The 13,119-nt window shown below is 48.1% G+C and overlaps 1 protein-coding gene across 1 annotated transcript; it reads left to right on the top strand.

The window, feature by feature from the left end:
- Positions 1-462: 462 nt before the first annotated feature.
- On the top strand, positions 463-10,272 carry LOC119394892 (uncharacterized). Its single transcript, XM_037662192.1, has 2 exons — positions 463-1,968; positions 10,153-10,272. The coding sequence occupies exons 1-2, from the start codon at positions 463-465 to the stop codon at positions 10,270-10,272; spliced, it is 1,626 nt and encodes a 541-aa protein (XP_037518120.1).
- The last annotated feature ends 2,847 nt before the right edge of the window (positions 10,273-13,119 follow it).

The raw sequence follows: 13,119 nt of genomic DNA, 5'->3' as shown, positions 1-13,119 counted from the left end.
AACCCAAACGCCAATGAAAAGAGTACTAGGAAATTGAACACAACGACAGCATGCGTTAACGAAACGCAGTCAGATCAGAACGAAAGATCAACTGCCGTAACGAGCTGCCAACTTGACGAAGGTGTACATCTTCAAACTTTTCGTTCTTGGGTGGGAAGAGAAGATAAGGCATGCTACATAAGAGGAATCTTAGACAGCGGCAGCCAGCGTTCGTTTATAAAGGAAGAACTCGCTGCACGTTTGCAGCTGAAAGTAATCGGAGAAACGAAGCTGGCAATCAACACGTTTGCGTCTGAAGAACCTTCCCAACCACGACGAAGTAAAATAGTCGAAGTGCACGTGAGAAGTCAGTTTGGAGACAAAGAACAGGTCATCGAAGCTATCACGATACCAGTGATCTGTCAAGATGTCGCAGTGACGAATACTGACTGTTCCTTTGGCAAGAACCTTCGTGAACTGAAGATGGTATTAGCGGACGAGCTTACCATTCCTATGGCGCAAGCCGAGCCTGGAATAAGTCTGCTTATTGGATCAGACCAAATATGGAAGGTCATAACCGGTGAAGTCATCAGAAGCCAAGAAATTGAAGGACTAGTGGCTATTAACACTATATTGGGTTGGACACTACAAGGACCTGTGAAGAAAAGGAGCTTTGTTCAAAGCACATCCAGAGTTATGGTATGTGTATTAAGAACAGATATACGGTCACAATCGGAGATTAATGATGATCTGCAGTCCTTTTGGACTTTGGATGTTATGGGCATCTCCCCAGAGGAAGAACAGCTAACTTCGTCAACCACGTTGTCCAGGTTCCTAGAGAATATTGTCAAGAAGGATCGACGGTACGAAGTTGCAGTGCCGTGCAAAGAACCTGACATAGAATTAATTGAAGACAACTACCTCGTCGCACGTAACCGCCTTCAGAGCCTTGTACGACGACTATCAACCAAAAAAGGCCTGCTGGAACGGTACGACCATGCCATTCGACAGTACGCTGACTCGGGACACGCGGAAGTAGTCTCCAAAAGGAAACCCAATGAGGAGCGTACATATTACATGCCGCACCGAGAAGTTATCCGTGAGGACTCTCTCACTACGAAGCTGAGGGTGGTATTTGATGCCTCGTCGCATGCAAGAGACCAAAAATCGCTGAATGATTGCCTACAAACCGGGCCGAACTTGAATCCTCAGCTGCTACAAGTCCTCATGCGATTTCGCTGGTACAAAGTACCAATGACTGCAGACATAGAAAAAGCGTTTCTGCAGGTTGGTGTTAGACCACAAGACAGAGATCTCTTCAGGTTCTTGTGGTTTGCTGAGAAGCCGACGTTACCATTCAGGGAAGACGACATACAGGTCTGGCGAATGACAAGAGTACCTTTCGGATCGACGTCAAGTTCCTTCATGCTTACAGCGACCATTCAACATCACCTCAAAACAGGTGTAGACAACGAGCAGCACGGAGTGGCCCAACTACTTGCAAAGTCATTCTATGTAGATGATTTGCTGATTGGGGCGAATAACTTGCAAGCAGCTGTAGAGCTTTACGCCACCACAAAGGCAATAATGAATGACGCTGGAATGCCACTCAGAAAATGGACAACAAGTTGTCAAGAGCTGCAGGACATATTCGACTCAAACGAGCCAGCTATACCTAACGGCAGCGGACAAACGCCAACCACAACAAAAGTCCTCGGAATGACATGGAACATGGAGACCGACAGTCTTACTTACAGCTCTCAAAATATCTTGTCATTTCTGGAGAAGGCTCAAGATACAAAGCGCTTTCTTCTGCAAACAGTGTCGAGAGTTTATGACCCACTGGGACTAGTTGCTCCTTTCGTGGTACGAGGAAAGATGTTATTTCAGCAGCTGTGGGTCCGTAAAGTCGACTGGGATGAAGAGCTGCCAGATGATATAGCACGACAGTGGATGAGCTGGAGAAGTGATTTGATTCACCTTCCCAAGGTCAATGTTCCCCGACGTTTGACGCCAGAGGCAGCTGATATTCGTGACATTCAAATACACGTCTTTGTGGACTCAAGCACGAAAGCTTATGGAGCGTGCGCATATGTTCGCGCTGAACTAGCTAACGGCGACATCAGCACAAGTCTCGTTGCTGCGAAATCAAGAATCGCCCCATTGAAGCCTCTCTCTTTACCACGCCTCGAGCTAATGGGAGCGCTAATAGGCAGCAGATTGCTAAAATATATAGAAGAAGCATATACTCCTTTTTTTGACAGACCACTTTCTTTTATGTGGACGGACTCTACAATTGTCCTGAATTGGATTCGAGCAGATTCATGCAAGCAAGAAGTCTTCGTTAAAAACCGCATCGCTGAAATTAAAGCAATGACTCAAATACGGGATTGCAGCTGGCAGCATTGCCCAGGTGACGAAAATCCTGCGGATTTGCTAACAAGGGGTGAATCGCTGGACGCCTTGATACAAAAGAACGTTTGGTGGCAAGGACCGAGTTGGCTGCGGCTGAGCCCTTCTGAATGGCCACTCAGGAAGCTTTTAGCTCCTGAAGAGGATCAGGAAGCAATCAACTCGACACATATAGCCCTTCAAATAGGTGACAAATCGCATGAGCGGAGAGCGCCAATCTTTGACGTAACAAGACACAGTTCTCTCATCAAACTGCTGAGAGTCACGGCGTGGGTACGGCGCTTCATACACAACGCTAATAAAAGTTGCCCGAGGTACGGAGGTCTGAAGACAGAGGAAATATTGGCAGCTGAGCGTTACTGGATACACCAAGTTCAAAGTGAAGCCTTTGGTGATGAAATGGTTGCGCTTCTTAAGAAGCAGGTTCTACCTAAAAGTTCAAAGGTGAATGACTTGCGACCGTTTCTAGATGAAGAAAACCTGCTTCGAATTGGTGGGAGGCTACAAAACCTCAATGAAAGCCCTGGTACAAAGCACCCATTGGTGCTGCCTGACGGTCATTACTTCACGTTTCTTGAGGTTCGAGATTCCCATGTTCGCACAATGCATGGAGGCATAACCGCCACGCTAAGCCACCTGAGAGAGCGCTTCTGGGTTATACGAGCTCGCCGAACAGTGAAGACGGTGATAAACCGTTGTGCGTTATGTGCTCGCTATAGAGCGAAGGCAAGCTCGCCGCCACAAGCTCCACTTCCGACCTGCAGGATTGAACGATCCAAGGTATTCGACACTACAGGTGTGGATTTCGCAGGACCAGTCTTTGCCAAAAAAGCCGGACAATGCGACCAAAAGATGTACATTGTAAATTTTACTTGTGCATCAACGCGGGCGATACACTTGGAGTTGGTGAGCGACATGACTGCGAAAGGCTTCCTGCTAGCATTCCGAAGATTTATTGCTAGGAGAGGATTGCCCAGCGTCATTTACTCAGACAACGCTCGATCATTCAAAAAAGCGTCCAAGGAACTCGGGGAGGTAATGGACCGAATCAAAGAGACCGACTTCCAGTCGTTCATCACGACACAGCGGATTAAATGGAAATTCATCGTAGATGCGGCGCCGTGGTGGGGCGGTTGGTGGGAAAGACTGATTAGATCAGTGAAGACGTCTCTACGAAAAGTCCTCGGACGAAACAGCCTTTTTGCTGAAGAACTCGGTACGCTACTTACCGAGGTCGAAGCTGTGGTTAATTCCCGACCGCTTACTTACGCCTGCCTCGAAGCTGGTGAGCCATCCGCGATTACGCCAGCACATTTTCTTATAGGCCAACAATTTACCACTTTGCCGGATGGTGATTCAACAGAAGATTCAGTGAACCACAGCGGTGCGAAGGAATATTCACGGCGATTACAACACCGCCAAAGTTTGTTGGATCATTTTTGGAGACGTTGGAAGCACGAGTATATTCTCACTCTACCATCTGCACATCGTTCTCTTGAACCTTCTTCCCGCAACCTAGCAGTTGGAGACATCGTTATTGTGGACACACCCAACAAAGCGAAGTTTATGTGGCCTCTGGCAAAAGTTGAAGAAGTTTACCTCGGCAATGACGGAATTGTTCGCGCTTGCTTGTTACGCCTGGGTAGCGGAAAAGTTTTGAAAAGACCCGCGCAGAAGATATACTACCTGGAGATCGGCGCTACCAAAACTGAGGCCCCGGAAGATGTTGGGACCTAGAAAAGAAGAGAAAGAGGAAGCGGAGAAGCGACCCACGACGCACGTGTTTTTCTTCTTCTTCGGATTCTATGTCGCCATTAAAGCGATCGTAGTTCATTCTACTACGCATTGAGTATTATTGCCGTGTGCCACAGGATTGGCTATGTCGTGCCATAACACAGCTAAATCTAAGTACACGGGCCTCAAACACTTTCGCCTCCATCGAAACTTCGCCTCCATCGACGCTAGGATTTTCATCGCTAGCGTCGGCGGCGTGCTTTCTTGAGAGCGAGGCATAGAGCACGTAGATTGTAGGCAAGCCCGAAGCGAGTGAGTACGGAAGCCTCGTAGGTTGTCCGAGTTTTCTGTAAAGAGTTTCTTCTGTCTCTTTGACTCTGGGAGTCGGGGATTGTGTAGCCGGGTGGCCAGGGGCCACGGGTGTCGTTGCTGCTGGTATTGCGGCTCGACGCCGGGGCGTCGTGACATCGTCCGGGACGGTGGGCGCTGATCGCTCGATAAGCTGCTGTGTGCAGCGAGCGCGTAGGGCCACCTCACAGAGCTGATGTCTCCTCGCGGCTGCTTCTTCTACGCCTGTGCGGGGTGCTTGTTTGGATGCCGGTTGTTGTCGAGCGACTCGTTAGGCCAAAGGCTCTGCGGAGCTGCCTGTTGCACGTGGGACACAACCCGTTGGATCGTGGCGTTGAGGTGTTGTACTCCGCTTCCTTCATTTTAGCTTGCGTGGCACGAGTAAACTAAGAAAAAAAAATTACGCCATCTCCCGCTAAAGGGGACCATGAGGCGATGCGAAGCCGGAGCACTTGCACGACCACGTTCCGCTGGCGTTCGCTGGGCATGCTACCGACCTCGCGTTGTGGAACGCGAAAAGGAACACAACGCGCGTCGTGTCTTCCCTCCTAGCCTGGCCGTTAATTCTCACAGGGCGTGCGGGGAACGCGGTCGACAGGCGCGCGACAGAGAGGCAGCGTAGGAGAGGAGAGAGAGGGGGAGGGGACGCGCATGCGCTGGCCCTCATCGCGGCGCTGCACAGGAGAGAATTTCGGCATGTCGAGCCCGCATTTCAGAGGAGCCAATCGAGGCAAGCGCTGGACTGAACGCGCGCAGCGCTCTACCACTTGAAGGAGAGGAGACTAGAGACTATAGGAGGAGAGTAGCGTATGCGCCGTGAGAGCAGAAACGAGAACGTAGGAGAAGCGCAAGCAGGTGCTGGTAGAGAAGTGGAGAGAGTAACGCGCAGCTGTTGGAGTGAGAGAAAGAGGAGAGTCGCGCATGCGTAATGTGAGTGCGGACTACTACGCCGCGTTACATACCCCCGAGCAAGAGATACTTCGCATCTAAAAAGCAACCGTTCACTTGCATTTGTCGTCTCAGTCACCGCCGATGTCATTGCTAGCCGGACTGCACCGTTCTTTCGAGAGTGTTTTGAGTGTACGCAGTGGGAGTTGTAACCAGTGTTGGCGGTAACGCGTTACAAGTAACGGCTTTACCGGTAACGCGTTACTTTTTTTCAGTAACTTAGTAACGTACTCGTTACTATTTCGGAACTGTAACGGGTAACGTACTTTCGTTACTATTTTTCGGTAACCTGAGGTCTCACGTTACTCGTTACTTTTCATTCCAATTATCCTCGCAGTTTTAGACAAAATTAGTTCGCCTTGTAGAAGCGCCTTTCTCAGAGCTCGCCCCGATGTTATTTTTGTCCCCCTCTCGTCATTCATACTCGCACTTTGCTACAGTTATTTTGTCGCTGCGGCAGACTGCTGTCGGCCCACCAATCGCTGACAAAGCGACCCCGCACGGGGTCCTTTTTTGCGCGGGGAAAATTGCAATGGGAAACAAACTGCCGACATTTATTAAACGGACCTGCTATAGCTTCGGCTACCTTGCTATCGAGTTTGAGTCATCGTTGACTGGCTATCGAGTTTCAAGTTGTCGTTGATTATCGATGAAGTGAAGCGAAATGCAGTCCTCGTATCCGTCAAAAGTGAGCTCTCGAGATTTTCTCGGCTTATGGACATCAAGGCTAGGTGTGAGCGCCAACACAACGGAGGATGACTTCTTCGGAAATGCCTTCTCGACATCATCGCCGTGTGAAGATGAGAGACTGTCTCAGTACCGTTGGTGCCGCATGACCATGCGTTGAGCGGGTTCAAGGAAAACTTTCCGCGCGTTCACCAGCTCTTCCTGACAGTGATTACACGAGTACCATATAGCGCATCCGTCGAGATCCTATTTAGCATAGATGCGTACGTATTCGCTAAGAAGCGAGTCAAGCTGTCCGGTGACAGCTTTATTGAAATGCAGCTGTTGCTTACATTCAGCACTCAGTAGTTACATTAGGAAGTTGTCCCTGCAATACTCTAGCACAGTTCATAACTTCAGTATTCAAAATTAGTTTTACTTCTTGCTGTCTGCAACTGCGACTACGTTTCTGGTCATTGAATTCGTGCGAGCGAGGCTAACGCTGAACACCTTCACATACACAAGCGCCATATTCGTAGTAATAATACAACATAAATTGAAAAAAAAAAGAATGTCCATACGCGCAAATACTTCTCCCTAGATTTATGCCATTTAAGCATTTCTTTACTGCTAAGAAATTTGCGCATTTATTTTGTAAGTAAAAGCGCGCCGTCGTAATTACTGCAGATTTGCTCACTGATGTTTTCTTTTTGGAGAACGTTGACGATGAAATCGATCACTTTTATTTTGTTGTCGCACTGCGAAAAAATGTCTTCCCCATGGGCTGCAGAGTCAGAAGCCGTCACATAACTATACAGGCAACCTTAGGCAGTACTGCCAAGGTACAGCGCATTTGTGCAAATTATTCTGGTTAAAATTAAATCAGTACTTCGAGTAAGATTGTTGTTTCGGCTAGAACATTTATGTGAAATATAAACACGAGCTTTATAAAGTTGCCATTGTACGTTCCTGCTGCGAAGATGTACTGATTAAGATTTCTGACTATGGAGTAACGGCAGAAGTAACGTCCGTTACTTTTTTTCGGTAACGGTAACGGTAACGCGTTACCTTTTTTTATGGGTAACGTAGGGCGGTAACGCGTTCCTTTTTCATTAGTGTAACGAGTAACGTATTTAGTTACTTTTTTTTCGGTAACGTATACAACACTGGTTGTAACCCGCGGCTGGCTATCATCTGCACATAGTCTTCACCGCTGACCAGGAATGCGGTCGAGACATCTTGGGCAATGGACATGTTCGTGACCTGCGTAGCTGCCCTCAAATCGGCGCCCTCGTGTGTGCTGCCCGCAACCAGAAGACGTGTCGGTGCGAGCGACGCTCTCTCGCGCCGACGGCCATGTTGGCTTTGCGGTTCCGAGGCTGACGTCAAGTCGTCGAGCCAGTGCAGCGGTGTCGACCAGTGGCTGTGTCGCGGTGCACGGACATTCGTTAGGGACATTTACGCCACATGTGTTGTCTTCTTTCGTAGAGCTTGTGTAGCAGTTTGGTTTAAGTTTTTTTTACCGGTATATGTGTTGATTTAAGGTTGGGGGGATGTGGGGGTGCTATCACCCCCTGTAAAGGCGACTGCCGTAACTTAGGCGCGGCCGCTGTGTTTGCAACGCCCGTGCTTGGCGCATAAAGAGACGATCGGCCAAGCTCAGGAATGCGCTGGCTATAACTCGAGTTCACCGGCCGCATTCGCCGGCAGCGCCGCCGCGGAGAATTTAGGCCGGCGCATAGAAAACAGCAACAAGTCTCTCTTGGTGTGTGGCGGCGTGCGTGGATGGACGTCTGCCGCGGTGGGTCCGGGGGAGGACGATACCGCGGCTCGCTTCCCTCGGGCCCTCGTGGTGAGTCGTGCATCGGCGCCGCCGCATTCGTGGTGTATGGTATTGTATGTCTTATGTGAGGGTGTATATCTTATGCTCTCTTGAGCACGTGGTATGTTTTCCCAGTATTCATTGTCAGCGTAGAAGGTATAACGTGTTACTAGTTTATATAGGATTCGGCCGGCGAGCTCGCCATATGTAAAGAAGTGTTTAATAAACATCCACGTTTGTTGCACGACCGCGTGAACTGTCTCCGTGTGTTCCGAGAGCGGCGGCGATATTCTCAGACCCCACACTCTGCAGTCGGGGCAACCAGGGTCAATGTCCGAGTATATCTTACTGAGGAAGCCCCGTGGCGGGAAATACCCCGTCTGCAAAATTGTCAGAGTAGCTAACTGAACTCTGCTGAGCGCGCCGCGACGGTCTGGAGGCTCCGGAGGGCAGGAAGGAACTCAGCAGAACATTTAATGAAATCACTAAACATTACCAGCTTGGCAGGAGAGTCTATCCTCTTCCTCACCTGATATTTACGATTGAAATTTATGTATTTCTTGTTCCTATAACGCTGATTAGATATGAGTTTGAATATGGCAGCTAGCCAGAGCAAGCACGAAGGCTTTTTATAATTGCGTGTGGCAGACGCGACGCCGCATCTCCCTTCGAGCCCGGCAGTGGCCAACCCCGGCCCTCCGCGTTGGCCAAAGCACATGAAACGCTACACTGCACGTAAAAATTGTACCAAGGACGGAACGCGCCGCCATTGTGCAGAAATTCTCGCTGTGCGGGAAAGCTACCTTGGAAGGTTTTGCAACTCGTCTGAGTGCCTTATACCAGTGTCACACGGTGCGCTGCTGATCACGATTAAGCACGATCGGCATCAGATTTCTCTACAATGATTGGCCCCCTTCCGGAGCCTGCGTAAAGAAGCCAATCACGTTCCAGATCAGGCCCAATCGCGATCAAACGTGACCATGTGAAACCGGTGTTAGTTCGTCGTACATCGTGAATCATTTTCCTAAACACAATCGCTGTCGTTCGTGAAAAGCGATAGAGCTTCTCGCTATCAGTTCTTAAGGCGGAGGCCTTAGATGCCTCATCAAATACGAAAATTGACCGTCGTCGTCGGTGGCGTCACCCGAGCGATGCAAAAAAAACCATCATCCCGTGATGACGTCACATGACGTGACGTCACACGATGAGGTCATCATATGACCACATCGCTTGGTCAAAGGTGGGCCGAACACGGAGGCAGTGCAAAACCAGGCGAAGAGCAGGAAGGCTGCAACGCTTTCGATCCCGGAGTTGTTGCAATCCGCCATCTTTGAACTTTTCAATGAACGCCTTCACTCACAATGTGACGCACTTTGCGAATAGCGCGCTCAGCAAATGTAAAATTTGTTCAAAAGAGTTTAGAACACCAAAACACGGAAAAAGTTGATGGAAGAGTATACCGCAACAGATTACTTTCACGAGCACGTTTTTCAGGGGAGGCTTGAACTCTCTTTTTCCACGGGAGCGCAAATAGAAAATCATTTTTATAATACTAAAATAAAACGCAATCGTCCTTCTTCGCGCGTCACCTCTACTTAAAGCAAAGTAATATATGACATCTTTCTTCTCACGTGATTCATTACAAGGTTAATTTCTGATATTCCTGCTTGTTCCCTACTAATTAAGTCCTCATCTAAATGTTTCCTTTTCTTTCCGTCAGCTTTCTTCAGGTTGGTTAAATATGGTCCGCCTTTAATAGCCCATGTAATTTTTTATTCTCCAAAAATAAGGTTGCATCGATGGCAAGAATTGTTGTCTAATCGTAACAAGTGAAGGTTAGTTATATCTTAGTGTTTATTCTTACAGCGTTGTATTTGCATTAAATCACGCATACATAACCACGCATACACATTCACCAAAGTTGGACTATAATGATGGTTTCAATATGGAATCAATACTAGAGATACGCGAAATGTTATTCTATGAGTGGTTTAACTTTGGTACCCGAACTACAATTTTTCTTATACAAACGTATCTTCATTAGCGTCAGAATTCAATAATAATATTCAAATGTGTACGCTCGAGAGGATAATTAAAAAGCTCAACTACAAATAAACTTCTGTCCAGTATCATTGGCAATGCGAATTGCGCAATATCGGCTCTCGACACTCCGTAGGGTATGGTAAACTTTATTGAGGTCCTGCAGGGCGTGTCTCAACACTCAGCGGGCCGCTCCCACGTAGGGACCGGAGCCTCTCGGCCACATCGTGGGCCTGCTGGACAGCTCAGAGTTGGTCGGCCAGAAGGGGGCTACGGAGGGCCGCATCCCACCTGGCCGATTTGTTATCGACTGTAGCGTGTGACCGGGCACACCGCCACAGCATGTGTTCTAACGTGGATATTTCTCCGCATGAGGGACAAGAACTGTCGGTATAAGTATCGGGATAGATCGTGTGTAAAAGACACGGGTTAGGATATGTGTTCGTTTGCAAAAGCCGAAGTGTGAGGGCCTGAGCTCTGTTTAGCCGCGGATGTGAAAGACAGTAAATTTTGCGAGCGAGGTAAAAGTATGTTGTTATCTCGTAGGTAGAAGGAATGCCCCTATTTTCAGTGGAGTCGTCTCCAAGCTGTCCGGGGGTAGCGCGGTAGGTTAGGTCGCGCGCAGCCCCATGAGACGACTCATTGAGGTTGAGGGGAACATCCTCTATCTGACCCTGATGTGCGGGGAACCAACAAATGAAGTGGTGTGTGATTTCCTTACCCTCGAGGAGCCGGAGGGCCTGCTTAGAAATAACGCTTTTTTCAAATGCTCTGACTGCTGACCTCGAGTCGCTATAAATAGCGTCTCGCGTGTCATCAAGCAAGGCTAGTGCGATTGCCATTTCTTCCGCAATTTCCGAGTTCCTGGCCCGGACCGAGGCAGCAGTGGTAATTTGTTGTTTAGAATCGATGGTTACAATTGAGAAGGCTTGGAGTCCTCTATAGGAGGCAGCGTCCACAAAGCTGACCTGTCGCTGATCACTGTATATTTGCTTAAGGATGGTAGCAGCTCTCGCTTTTCTTCTACTGCGGTTATGATCGGGGTGCATGTTTCTAGGGATAAGTGCCACCGTAATGCTTTCGCGAACAGAATGAGCAATGTTGGAAAAGTCTCCTGCGATCACATCGGGGCAATGACCGAGATCCCGTAGGATGCAGTCTCTGCAGTCTCCACGCACGCAGGACCAACTCGTCATGGACATGAAATATCTATGCAACAGAGCCTGCGACATCCATCACCGCATTGCTCTGCAGTGGATACCTGCCCACTGTGGAATACAAGGCAACGTCCAGGCTGATGACGCTGCCAAAGCTGAACATGATGCCTCGAGAGAAATCGTCTAGATGCCTTTCTCGAGAAAAGATGCACCGAAACTCGTATCGGCACAGGCTTGGCGCGTTCAGTGATACCTCTGGACAGATGCTAGTCACCAGTTGGACGTTTTTACAAGATCGAACCGTCGTGCAACTTCGATATGCCGCGAGACCTAAACAGACAAGAGGAAACATGCTTGCACCGCATCAGACTAAACGTCGCATACACCAAACACTTCAGGAGCGAGATTAAGCTGTCGGACTCACCAATGTGCGTCCAATGTAACGTCCAAGATCCCTTCATCCCTTTCCCCCAGTGTAGGGTAGCAAACCGGACGCGCGTCTGGTTAACCTCCCTGCCTTTCATTAATTTCCTTCCTCCTCCTCCTCCAAGAAGATCTGCATCATGTTCTTTGTGAATGCGAGCGATACGCATCTGAGAGACAGTTTCTGAAGGCGGCCTTGCATCTTCAAGGGGGTTCGTGCAAGGAGTTGCGACATGTTCTGGGCCCATGGCAAAGCAGCACCTGTGCGCTACGTGCCACGAAAGCGCTGTTGACTTTCTTGCGGGCCACGAGCCTGAACGAAACTTTGTAAACTTATGTGGCTGTATGTGTTATGCGTTTATCACTGTATATATCATAATCGTCACCCAGCACCTGGAGTAGCATGTCAGGCGAACAGCCAGGCAAACATATCCAGCTTTTCATTAAAATAATCTATCTATCTATCTATCTATCTATCTATCTATCTATCTATCTATCTATCTATCTATCTATCTATCTATCTATCTATCTATCTATCTATCTATCTATCTATCTATCTATCTATCTATCTATCTATCTATCTATCTATCTATCTATCTATCTATCTATCTATCTATCTATCTATCTATCTATCTATCTATCTATTGCAAAAGGCGGGTTCTTCTAAAGAGGTTCGGCACGGCGCCTGGCACAAGGGTCACAAATGCGAGACAGCGTCAGCACAGAAAACAGACCGAGCGCGCAACACACGAACGTCATCGTCTTCACTCTCGCTGGCACAGAGCGGGCGCCGATGCGCACCGGTACACTATCTATCTATCTATCTATCTATCTATCTATCTATCTATCTATCTATCTATCTATCTATCTATCTATCTATCTATCTATCTATCTATCTATCTATCTATCTATCTATCTATCTGTCTGTCTGTCTGTCTGTCTGTCTGTCTGTCTGTCTGTCTGTCTGTCTGTCTGTCTGTCTGTCTGTCTGTCTGTCTGTCTGTCTATCTGTCTATCTATCTATCTGTCTATCTATCTATCTATCTATCTATCTATCTATCTATCTATCTATCTATCTATCTATCTATCTATCTATCTATCTATCTATCTATCTATCTATCTATCTATCTATCTATCTATCTATCTATCTATCTATCTATCTATCTATCTATCTATCTATCTATCTATCTATCTATCTATCTATCTATCCGCTTTGGTAGTAGTGAGACGAGCTAGTTGTGCGCGTTCCTGAGCTTTCGCGATCTTCTCTAGGGTGTTGTGAATGCCGGGCTGTAGCAAGCAAGTAAAGCGCTCTGTAGTAAGCGCTCTGTGTGAGCAAAAATCGGTATTCCAAGCACTCGCTCGGTGAATTTCCTTAACAGTGCGTTCAGTTTGTCTCTCTCTGCCCGCTTCCAGCGGTGCATAGCTGCTACGTACGTAAAGTGCAACGAGCTTGGCTATAGTCTTACAGTTCGAGCCACCCGACTCAAAGGTCATGCCTAAGACACTGACTGAATCGACTCTGGGTATGTGGCCGCCACTCCTAGTAGATAGCTTAATGTTGCTATTCTCCAGGGGTACCCAGCCCTT

This window comes from Rhipicephalus sanguineus, chromosome 5 (assembly GCF_013339695.2).
Source record: "Rhipicephalus sanguineus isolate Rsan-2018 chromosome 5, BIME_Rsan_1.4, whole genome shotgun sequence".
Classification (NCBI taxonomy): domain Eukaryota; kingdom Metazoa; phylum Arthropoda; class Arachnida; order Ixodida; family Ixodidae; genus Rhipicephalus; species Rhipicephalus sanguineus.
This window is presented reverse-complemented; position numbering and strand designations above follow the sequence as displayed.

Coding starts and splice junctions, on each gene's coding strand:
- LOC119394892 (XM_037662192.1), top strand. CDS start 463: ATGGTATTAGCGGACGAGCTTACCATTCCTATGGCGCAAGCCGAGCCT. Junction 1,969..10,152: donor ATTTGATTCACCTTCCCAAG/GTCAATGTTCCC, acceptor GCTCCCACGTAG/GGACCGGAGCCTCTCGGCCA.